This window comes from Xiphias gladius, chromosome 7 (genome assembly GCF_016859285.1).
Source record: "Xiphias gladius isolate SHS-SW01 ecotype Sanya breed wild chromosome 7, ASM1685928v1, whole genome shotgun sequence".
Classification (NCBI taxonomy): domain Eukaryota; kingdom Metazoa; phylum Chordata; class Actinopteri; order Istiophoriformes; family Xiphiidae; genus Xiphias; species Xiphias gladius.
The window spans coordinates 14,394,810-14,407,249 of record NC_053406.1 but is presented as its reverse complement, the minus strand read 5'-3'; the positions used below and the strand labels follow the sequence as shown (position 1 = coordinate 14,407,249).

Here is a 12,440-nt window from a genome sequence, read left to right as displayed (position 1 = left end):
GATGATCTGTGTGTGTGTGTGTGTGTGTGTGTGTGTGTGTGTGTGTGTGTGTGTGTGTGTGTGTGTGTGTGTGTGTGTGTGTGGGTTCTGTGTGATATGTGTGATGGTGTGCATTTTCTGTTTTTGATGTTTAAAAATGTTTTAATTTTACAATCTGCCTTGGGTCTGAAATAAATAATAACAATAAGAAGAAGAAACTTGGTAAAAAGAGGTCAATGTCAGTTATGTGGAGCAGAGTGACATTACCTTAAGTACATTATATTACCGACACCTGCCAAAGAAATAAAGGTCGGCCGTGGCCAAATCATGATCCCGTGTTAATGTTTGTTTCTTGTCAGTTGAAACTATGGTTAGATCATAGATCTTTTGCACATCAGACATTTTGACTTGACTTGAAAAGCACGGTTGTTACTAATGACATCGGTAATCACATCATTCCATTTAGGTGAGCAGAGTCCTGGTGTTGTGTAACTTCGCTCACTAACAAGTCTCACTGAGACTCCTAAAAGGGATGGAGCCATGGCTGCTGTCATTGCTAACGCCTGCGTGTCTCCTGCTGAAGTCCAAATGTTGCTATTGTTGCTCCAGGTGCCTGTAGTTAGCACCTTGCACAGGGATTTAAAACTGTGTTTCAGCAGCCGACCGGCCTGTTTTCCCCTTGGAAACGACTTCCCGTCGCTTTTGTCTTCTTTAGTTGGGGCTTAGGGCCAATCAGAACGTAAATTCTGTATTTAGGGTATAAAACGTAATACCTCCATAATATAAGGTAACAGAGTGGTGTTTAGTGGTCATGGATTAAAAAAAAAAATCAAAAGTAAAATAATTGTAAATTACTGTTTCTAATCCGTTGTCTGTTCAAAATTAGAGAAACATACTTCCTTCCAATCAGTATTTTTTTTTTAAAATGGAGGAGTCGCACAGGAAGTGTCCACCACTTCAGATATTTTCTGCTGGCCACACAAACATTTGGCCACATGGAGTGATTTATGGTTGGCCTTAGGTCACAGTTGGCTGGGCCACACAGCTTGGCTTGTAGTACACCTAAAATGGCTGCTACCATACTTTCAACATAAATCTAAAAGGGGTTGATTTGAAATATGGCCCCACAGTATATAGAGCATGTGTCACCAGTGTAAACAAGATCATTCTAATTTAAGACTGATTTAAAGTGACACTCACTGAGTTTCGCTTTGCAAGGTTATATCAAAGTCAATTTAAAAAAAGTTTCTGCGGTATGTGTAATATAATTCAATAGCTAAAACAAGTCTCAATATCAATTCAGTCAAGGTGCAGATCAACAGTTAACAGCATCAACAGTCTGACAGAAGATAATCGACCAGTGACCACACTGTAGTTGAAAGCAGAGGTCACAATAGTTGCTAATCTGCCTTCGTCTCAGCAGCAGGGGGCACTGCAGCTGAAGACACCAGTCTGGTCGCTTCATCCTGGGGCTCCACCGGTCCTTCCCCACTTCCTTCCTCCTCATCCTCCTTCTCCAGGCCTACTGGAGGCTGTCTTTGTGCCACAGTGTGCCTGAAGCGAGCTCTGTGCCGTCTAGGGTGGAGGAAGAGTGCAGGGTCCGGCATGGCTGTGGGCTCTGCAGGGCCCATCACTCTCTCAATGGGCACACACTCCCGAGCTCTCTCCACTCTCAAAGATGCCCTAGCGCTCTTACGCTTGGGTTTGACCACAGGAGAGGAAGGGGAGGCTCCTGATGGCATCTGCGGAGAAACTGAGTTCTGCTCGGCACTGTACTGGGTCCCCTGACTGTTGGCCCTGGCGAGGAGTCCCTGCCTCTGCTGCAGCCGCTGGTGGTGCACTTTCTGCCTGGCCGCGTGCAGCTGGAAGGAAAGGTATGCTGCTGCCTCTGTTTGTTTCTGCAGCTCCGTGTTGAGGATGGTTGAACAGTGGCTGCGGCGTTTGAGCTCCTCCAGGAAATGCCGCTCCTTTTCTTTGAGATTGGCTCTGAGGGCTCCCACCAAAGCCCCTTTGTGACTCAGCTCCTTACGAAGCTCTCCTAAGGTACACTCTTGCTCTGCCAGGCGGTTCTCCACCTCCTGACAGTGGCCCTCCAGGAGCTCCTCTTCCTCCTGTAACTCTGACAGAGAAGAAATGCAAATGTTGAAACATAAGAGTGCACAAGAGTTTCATTAAATGTATTTTTCTGTAAAAGTTCAACCCAACAATTCACAAAATAAGTAAAATTATCTGAATGCTCTTTCCACAGTGCGCACAAAAAGAAAATCAGGACACACGTGTACGAACCATTCACAACATATACACACAGTTTAATAACTATGTTCATTACCATAGACCCAGAGCACTTATCTTCTCTCTATATGCAAAGCTGACTCTTTGTTGGGTCACAACAGCTCTAATCCTCAGCACATATGAACCATGGAGTCACAACTCCAAGATTATTCAGATCATATTTTGGCTTGGATCTGTTCATTTAAATAGATTTGAAAGTAATTAACGGGACTAAACCTTGATTATTTTTGGAAATCATTCGTTTCCTCTCAGAGTCTGATGAGAATAATCTGTGAGCTAGAAAAAATGGCATGGGGGCTTTAGAGTGGGTCCAAGTGGTATACATATACAAAGAGTAACGTTTATACCACGCCAAAACTGACTGGCTATGCTAGAGCTGGACAATATATCAATATGTAATCTTTATCATCTAGCATAATCATGTTCTGGGATGTGTTTATAAGATAACCTCATCTATGTCCCATGTAATTTTCCATTCCTCTACAAATATCACAATATGCAAGAGGTGTAGATAAAAACATGAACCCCCTTAAAGGAGGTATATGTAAGTTTTTATTATCACTACATAGCCAATGTATATACATATAGCACCTTTAAAGCTGAATGTATTCCAATACAGCAGTGCCGCAACACTACTTTTTTGGAGCTTATGATATTGACTTTCTGTTTGCAATGTGTCAGAGATTGATTCAACCATATGTTAATTTTTGAAGCTTCCACCTAAAGAACTGCAACTAACCATTATGTTTCACTGCCCAGAAGTAGCGAAAAATGATGTTATAATTTCCCAGAGCCAAATGTGATGTCTCGAAACAACTTGTCAAAATTAGAGACAGTCTTTTTATAAAGATATAAAACAGAGAAAAGAAACAAATCCTCACATTAGAGAAACCAGACCAAGAAATGTTTGCCATTTTTGCCAACTAAATAAATAATCAATGATCAAAATTGCTGTTGATTGTGTTTAAAAAACAAAAACCCTCATTTTTGCCCTACTGCAGTCTGCGGTACTAAGATGTACTGTAAGATTTCTGATGTTTAATCAGACCAATGTTCTGTCCACCTCCTGGATGTTCATATCACGGGAAAGTAATCTAGTCATCAGGATATCTATCAGGATACCATGATATCATCTGCAGTCAACTGTGCCAGTCATCCACTACGTACACTTTACTGATGATGGAGTGGAGTGAGAGAGAGGAAAGTAGACAGTAAAGATAACCTAAAAATGTTGTTTTGTATTAAACAATCCTTTACTTCTTAAAGGTAAGGCACAGTTAATGTTTGTATAGTGCACAGTACACACGGGCTAGTCCTTGCAATTCAGTTCTTTCACATCATTAACCTGTACTGATAATGCATCATTCTCAAGACAGCTACAAAGACAGGCTACTTCTTGAGGTCTGCTCACCACATGAACTTCAACCCCTGTGCCAAGGTCAGGTTTAACACAGTATGCTGCTTATTATTGTTTTTTGGGGTTTTTGTTGTTTTTTGTTTTTTTCGCTACTGCAGGCCTCCTTTGTGCTCTTTCATTTCCCAGAGTACAGGGAGGTATGGACGAAAAGCCCTGAGTCAGTACAGCAGCCTCCAGGCTGACTGAGCTGGAGCTCACCAGAGGAGAAGGTCATTATATCCAGAGGCCAGCACTGATGCCTCTGACCACGGAAATAAGCCAGGTTCATTGGGTAGGAGAATCCCAAAGGGCGGCGGGAGGTTTAACTTTTTTAAAGCCTGGATCCATATTCGGTCTAAATGTAATAGGGTCTTTTCATTTTTTTCGCATCATTTTTCTGTCTCTATGAGTTCCCTGTCATCCTTTTCAATCTGTGACTTTCCCTTTCTATTATGCCTTTCCTTCCATATTTTCCCAGTCCTCTCTATTTCTCCCTCTCTCTCAGGATGGATCTACTGAGAACCAATCAGTCTCAGATTTTCCGTAGCCCAACACCACACCCAGGTTGAGCTCATATGCTAACTATAGATTACCTAATGTGATCTTAATTTCCTTTTATACCCCTCCTCCTACTCCTCCTCCTCTGTGTCTGTAGCTGACCGCATCTTGCCGCCTTGTCTTTTCCCTTAATCGCTCTCCTCTCCACCTCTCATTACCTCTCTCCTTCCACCTCCTCTGCTCTCTCTCTCTTTTCCTGACTCTACGTCTCTCTCCTTTTGAGCAAAGTCTGTAAGTGGACACCCCCAGCGGGACCTCGAGGAAAAACTAGAGCAGGAAAAGAAAAAGAGGATGGATCAATTTGTCGGGGTGGGGGAAGAACAGAGGGCCATGCTGTATTGATGGATCGGGGGATAGCTGTCCTGGAAAAAGGAGATAGGGTCTAATGACTGAGTTGTGCAGCCAAGCACAACTCAGCCCCCCTTTACTCTCTATAAGCACACACACCCACACACACACACACACACACACACACACACACACACACACACACACACACATTCATACAGCTTTATGACTCCTCTTTCTCTGGTCTGCCTCTAATTCGCTTTGACAAAATGGTGCCTATCCCTGCATCCAGACACCACCAATGGTCCTGCAAACGTCAGCTACGAGCCAAATATGTCGAGGCATGCTGTCTTTGCAACTTATTTTATATCTTCACAGCGGACATGTTGCCCTCATCCAGCCGTGACCAATTCTTTCAAAATTGGGAAAATTTGTTTTGTGAAAACAGCTAATAAACACACACAGGGAAACGCAGATGCACTTTGCACCCATGATTTTGACTGCGTATGGTTTGTCAGAGTTTTCCTCTGGCTTGCAGGTGAAGTCAAGAGGAGTGAGAGATAGGGAGGCATGGGTGAGGAGAGGGAGGAGGGTGGCTGACAGGGATCTGTCCCCTGGGGGATGGGAGGGTGGGAAGGACAGAGGGAGGCAGAGATGGATGCAGGCGTAGAGAGACGGTCGATTGGGGGTGGAGGCTGAGTGCGGCCAAGTGCAACCTAGCCAAGAGAGATATAAACATGAGTCTGTCTTTATGTCTCCAAACGAGAGGAAGACAACAAAAATAGTAGAAATGTAGACAGAGAGAACACAGGCAGAGAATTAATTCATTATAACTATGAGTATTTAACGGACTTTTTAAAACATACCTATTTGGCTTCTGCCTGCAGGGTTTACCTTCAGCTCACTTGTCAACTCTGAAAAACACAAGAGAAAGACAAAAACACAGGAAAGAGTCAAGTCACGTCAATTTTACTTGTATAGCGCCAAATCATAACAGAAGTTATCTCAGGGCTCTTTTCATGTAGAGCAGGTCTAGACTGTACTCTACTCATAATATTATTCACAGAGACCCAACATTCCCGCATGAGCAAGGACATGGCAACAGCGGCAAGGAAAAACTCCCTTTTAACAGGTAGGAACTTTGAACAGAGCCCAGCTCATGGTGGGCGTCCGTTTGCCGACACCTACTGGGTTGAGAGAGAAAGAGATAATAATAATAATATTGATAATAATATTGATGATAATAATAATAAGGAAATAATAGGACTAATAGTAGGACTAATAATAAGACTAACAATAACAATAATAAAACCAATTATAAGACAAATAATCCTAATTAATGAGACAGGGGCAGTAGGTGGTTTTCAGTCACAGATCCAGACTCTACAGCTCTGGAAGCGGAAATACCTACAGAAAGCGACAGGAGGAGAGGAGAGAGCCCAGAAAGCACAAAAGTACGGGAGAGTACTTTAGTTACTTTAGTCAAGTTAGTTACATGCATTAATGGGATATGAAGGCATACAGTTGAAGAGGGAGAGAAGGAGGGAGGAGCTCATTGCATCATGGGAAGTCCCCCGGCAGTCTAGTAGAAGGACATATCCTTTCAAGTTTTCGCGTTGTTTGCGTCAATATGCAGGTTTGGGAGTTAAATCATGGAGCTAACCTCTTTTGTTTAATTATGAGCTAGTAAAGAGACAGAAATATAAAAACCACATGAAAACATATTGTTAGTGCATAAATACAGATGCTCAGTGGTTTTAAAATGTCTTATCTAAGCTGTATGCTGACATTTTATGTCTGCTGTTGCTGGTTAACACAACAGATGCTTGATGCAGATTGCAGCACATTTTCAGTGAGCTCATACATAATTTATGAAGCTAAATCTGAAACTTTACATCTAAGAATGTGTGCCAGAGACTTGGCCAATGACATCCTGTTACAGTACTTGTCACAGTCTGGAGACAAACTTTCTTTACCGTAACTTCAATAAGACATGTTAGCATGATTAGCGTTCTTCACTGAAATCATTATTCGCTATATTCACTACATTAAAAAAAAAACACTACTGGCTGCATGTATCACAACAACTGATGTAACTTTCAACCCAAAGCTACAGTTTCACACCGAAACATTCTGCACACTGACGAATTATAAAGGTGATATGTGATTATTTATTTATTTTTTTTCTGGAAAGAAGTTTACTTTCCTTCTGAATACTGGTATACTCTGTGTTACGTTGCAGATGGCTTTTATGTCTTGCATTAGAGGATGGCTTTTGCAACCATATGTCTTATGCCATAAAAAAAAAAAAAACAGACAGGGAGCAGGCAATGGAGTCTCAGCAGCTTCCCTGTCTGAATGTTGGTTTGGACAATAAACTCTTTTGATGAATGACATGATTGTACATTTGTTTAGCTGCGTAGGAAGTAGTAATTGAGTTGAATCATGTTACTGTGAGACGCCCCACCAACATGATTAGGATTATCCAAAATTTACGTGATATGATATCTGGCGCTCTGGCATTTTTAGATGCTGGATGGATTATATCTCATGTTCTGGCAATACAGCAACTAATGGTTTATGTTTTTGAGAAGATAACGTATCAGACTGGTATATGGTAGTCAGTTATTAGTGGTGCTGGATTGTCCCGGATAAAAAATTTTTCAGTTTAGTGTCTCTGAAGTGGTGGTGGGAATCAGACCGCTAGTCGTGTCTGTCCTGTCACTCATCTCAATGGTAATTCAGGGAGGCTCGACTGCAGCGAAATCTTGACATTAAGCTTCAGCACACACTCATGCACGCAAACGTATGTGTGTGTGTGTGTGTGTGTATGTAGCGCCAGTCATTTTTAAATTCATCTGGCATAGATTTGCCTTATTTCATTTTCCCAGGGCCAGAAATGTTCAAACAGCAGCCCTGACATGAGGGGTTCGACTGATGTTTACTTAAACTCTTTCTCTTAAATAATTAGTGTTCATTTAAGTTTATAAGCAAAGTGGCTAAAATCTTTGGTTACAAAACTGTGAATATTTTACATAGCATTGGATTTGTCTAATTTTATTAAGAAAGTATTTGCATTTTGCCATGAAACCCTTCAGTGAAAAAAAGATAATCTAGATCAATCTAGAACAGCACGTGTTAGTTATTTCTAGCCTTTCTTTTCTCCTCGTGCTCTCTCTGTCACACCCTTTCTCCTTCCCTCTGCAGTCAGCATAACACGCCCACCCATGCAGCTGGCATGAAGAGAGAAAGACAGAGGGGGTGAAGAGGGGAGGAAGAAAGATAATAGAGACGAGAGGAAGTAAGGAGGGAAGGGGGGATAGAGGAAACCCAGAGAGGCAGCTACAGAAAGACGGACTCGCTGATTGCTGCTTAAGTATTGAACTGTAACTGCCAAATGTTCGAGACTTTTATTTTCTAGTTATTATTCTCATTCACAACTGCAAGAAGGATTTATGGAGTTCATCTAACAGCAGGAAGCCGACTGTAAGAAATAACAGCCAAGCAATGAGAACGGGGCGCTCAGCACATCTCAGCCCCCAGTGTATGATCTGCTTTGTTGATCAGGCTTATCTCCTACAGCCTCACTGAGCATTCAGGGTTTATGTTTCATGGCTCAACCTTGAATGTTACTGATATCTTGAAGGGCAAACACACATACACACACACACACACAGACACACACACACACACACACACACACACACACACACACACACAGAGACACACCTAATTGATTTCTATGACACACAGTAAACTAATTTATATCAGAAAAAAAGACCCCATTTCGAAAACAGAAGACAAAAATTGATTTAGCTTGCTGTTCAAGGAGACAGAAGGATAAGCACCTTTATGCTGATGAGGAGCTCAGAACGACAGCAAACAAAAACAGAGATCAACAATACAAAGGCAGAGTTAATATGCACGGCACCACTGTCAGCTCAACCTTGCAGTACCCTTCCACACTACCCCTTAGCGAGCTGGCAGCAAACACCTATCACACCTGCACACTGCATTGGCCTATCAGCGTCGCGCCTCACACTCGTCCCCCACACTTTTCATCACTTCCTTCATATTTCTCCGCCAACATCAATCCAAATTGTTATGCGTGTTATAACTACTTTCAAAATATCACCTGCCAGACCCTAACTACAGGATTTCAAGAAGTGTTTTGTGGATATGCACCGGAGGGGATACGATCAACTTTGAATCTATTAATAAATGTATTTTTGTTGTGGCTGTTCCAGTTAGTTAGCTCCCAAAGATTTAACATCAACAAAAAACAACAACAAAAAGCAGGTTGTTTATACAGACAAAAAAAAAAAAAAGACAGTTCTACCCACAGTTAGGCTCAGATTTCATTTTTGAGAGCTTGCAATTTTCAGTTTCCCTTTTCCTTGTGTAGTGGAAATCTATGAGCTTGCATAGTCGAGATTTGACTTATTTTGCCTTAAAAAAAAACAGATTTTCAACTCTGGCATGAAAGAAGCTTTAAATATGCTCAGCAAAGAGAGAAGATGAGTGTTTTAGTGAATGATGCATTATAATATCCCTGCTTATGCAATCCCACAGAAACCTCTGAGGCATGTGGAAATGAAAGGCTGTGTTACAGGCAGATACAAACTTCTGAGCAGATTCATGTCTCCGGCTGCTGCGGGAAGATGATTTATTTGTGTTTATGAGAATATGTTTGTTGCCACCTAGAACGTGCAGTGAATCTCTCTGGAGGCCTAGTCATTGTTGAGAACATTTTAATGACGCAAACTATTGTGTTTCGGAAGGTTTAGCCACACAGACAGAGGTAGAGAAGCACAAGAGGAGTAAACAGTTAGAAATACACGCTCTCTCTTTACGGGTGTAAGGCTCTTTCTTACAGTTTGTCTCTCAACATTACACACACGTACACACACACACACACACACACACACACACACACACACACACACGCACACACACACGCACGCACACAACCCTCCCCCTCTCCTTTTCTGTATTTTGTTTAACCACAATCCCCTTCATATGGATTACTAAAGCTACGGATCTATGGATTAACCAAACCATGATGGATATGTTTGCATGCATCTTTTCTGAGATTGTATCGTGTGTGTGACAATAAATAAATGTGTGTGTGCATGCGTATTTTTTTGTGTTAGTCTGCTCCATGTGTATGTTTATATGTATATACTTGTATTCACTCTGTGAAGATCTGTTTATAATGGCGCATAAGGGGATTCTCTCCCCCTCAAAGACTATTTATTTCAGGACTTGGTTTCAGGGTTTTAGGTTACAATTATGACCAGGTTAATGCCACGTTCATGTCACATCATTTAAACCGTAATTAAGAACAGACGAGTAGGAAAAACTGTTCGTGTCAGCCTCTGACTCAAGGCCGTCGGGATTTTCTGACACAGACGACACAGATATCTCCCACTTCATAAGAAGAACTACAGACATGTCAACAAACTGAATGGCTGAAAATGCACCACCGCTGGCAGTTACATCCAGATAAAATTCAACACTAACACTAATGCAATCCATTCAGCTCATTTTATTTAAGCTACGCACTGTTTGTATCTGGATTCACTTGGTAACAAACTGCTACACATACTTGAGACAACTAAAGTTGCTGATCAAGGCTGTGTTTCTGGTGTGGCTACAAGGTTAGCGCTAGGGCTAATCACCTTGGAGCAATGTGTGAACACTCCCAAGTTGGAGTAATGGGTGGTTTTCCTGTTCTTCCTATCCTTCCTGTATTGCGTGCTTGCAGCGAAAGGTTAGGGTGTTGGCTTCAGGCGTGTGGCTGCAATAGTAAAGGATAAGGAAAGCCTCCGGGGAATTAATTACATCAAACAGTGGGGACTCACGACTATAGTAGTAGTCGTGTTTGTATGTGTGTGTTCACATAGACTTGATCGCTTGATTATTTTGGACAACATATCCATTAGGCCCCAAACGGCAAATGATGTAATCTACAGGAATTGTAGCATGACATCACCATGTAGTCATTGTCTGGCATTGACTGATGGAGCAGACGCGCATTAGATGAACAATGTTCCGTCTGGAAAAAAAAATCATGAGAATATCTGGGCGCAGGCTTGACGGATTATTATAAAGTGAAAAAACCCTCATTAAAAAAAGGTCATGGAGCTAATCCATCAAGCCCGTGATTAAAAATATTAACAAATCTTCCCTCTGAGGGGGTAGGGGGGGTCAATGAGGAGGGTCTCTCTGATAAATAGAGAACTAAAGCAGCTTAAAAGAACAGTAGAAGAGGATGGGCCAAAGGCATCACTCAAACGGGAACTCATTATAGCTGAAATGATTGGTCATTTTATCGCCAGAGAATTTATCGCCAAGTTCTCTGATACCTGATAAATCCTTTCAGTAATTTTTAAAGCAAAAATGCCACACGTATTTTAGTTCTGCCTTGTCAAATGTGAGGATTTGCTGTTTTTTGTTTTCATATATGATAGTAAATTGAATGTATTTGGGTTCTGGAGTCTTTCTTGGACAAAACAAGCAGTTTGGAGACGTTCCTTTGCACTCGGATAACGTGCGATGGCCAGTGTATACTTACCGCTTATCTACATTTCTATAAAGCATTAGTAGACGACATAACCACAAATCACGTCTTTGGCGTGAGTGACATCATGGTCACCTAAAAGTTTGTGGTCTCTCACTCTCACACACACACACACACACACACACACACAAACACACACACACACACACACACACACACACGCAGACGCACAGTAACAACAGCCGCAGTGTGTCCTTCACCTGAGCATCGTTTCTGCAGGGAGAGGATCTCCAGGTGGAGACCATGGAGCAAGGTGAGGTGCTCCTGCCTGAGGAACACCACGCTCCTCTCCACACTCTCGATCTGCCGCGACAGGCTGCTCTCATCACCCATGGCCGAGTCTGGAGAGACAGAGGGAGGGAATCGCAGGAATGGCGGTGACTGACTGTTTGGCTTACTCCACCAGCATTCATTCCAAGAGACCACCTTGTTTAACTTCGTAGGACGCCGTAAAGCTTGAACTCCAGCTAGGAAGTGTCACTTCCTCATGCTGCCAACACTGCTTATGTCAGCTACAGTGCAAGTTAGGTATTGAGGTCATGCGGGAGCTATAAATAAGGTACTGATGACCAGAGACATCAACAGAAACGGGAGAAACCATGCAGCTCCTACCAGGGTGCAGCCGGGATCGACAACTGAGCCTTTGCATTAGATAATAAGTTGACAAAAGTGTCTCTGCTTACCTTTAAGTTGACGTGAAGTGCCAAAATTTAAGAAATGTGATTTGCACGCGTTATAAAAGCGTCCCCTGATCCGGGCATGCTGGCCTCCGGTGCTGGTCCCAATCCCGTAGGCTGCGGCATTCACCCAAAGACACTGTATCTGGAGCGCTGAAGCGCTTCTCGGCTGTATGTGACGCCGTTGGATTACAGGAGGAAGAGGCTGGACATCTGCGTGAAAAGGCGAAACCACCGCGATGCGTGGCACCCGCTCTCCTCTGGCAAAAGAGCCGCTACCGCGCGGCTGAAACACCTGCGTCGGGCATCACTCGGACGAGGAGGATTTCAAATCGGTCGATACGAAAAGCCCGTGGCGGAAGTGCGCAGTCCATTTTGTCAGCGTGCACACCTTCTCCTCCTCCCTCGCCCGTCGACCGAGACACCGAGCCGCCGCGGACGGCTGCGCTGGGAAATGATGAAAACAAGCCATCGTGCCCAGAACACGCGAGAACATCGCACGACGGGAGCCGGCGTGACAGCTGATTGGAGGGACCGGCCCCTCATCCGGCTGTCGCGCAGACTCTGAGGAGGATCGATACGGGACTCGTGGGAGCACAAAGGGAAACACAACACTTTCATGGCCCACTGGAAAAATGAATAAAATAGATGAATACATTTAAAAACA

General features: G+C 43.0%; 1 protein-coding gene across 1 annotated transcript; it reads right to left on the bottom strand.

Annotated features, from left to right (window-relative positions):
• Window positions 1-924: 924 nt before the first annotated feature.
• si:dkey-54n8.4 (coiled-coil domain-containing protein 92) lies at window positions 925-12,184 on the bottom strand. The gene is made up of 4 exons (XM_040131501.1): window positions 11,780-12,184; window positions 11,297-11,437; window positions 5,380-5,427; window positions 925-2,098 (listed from the first exon to the last, which is right to left on the bottom strand). Exons 2-4 carry the CDS (start codon window positions 11,427-11,429, stop codon window positions 1,380-1,382), a joined length of 900 nt encoding a protein of 299 aa, XP_039987435.1. The 5' UTR covers window positions 11,430-11,437; window positions 11,780-12,184; the 3' UTR covers window positions 925-1,379.
• Between the last annotated feature and the right edge of the window lie 256 nt (window positions 12,185-12,440).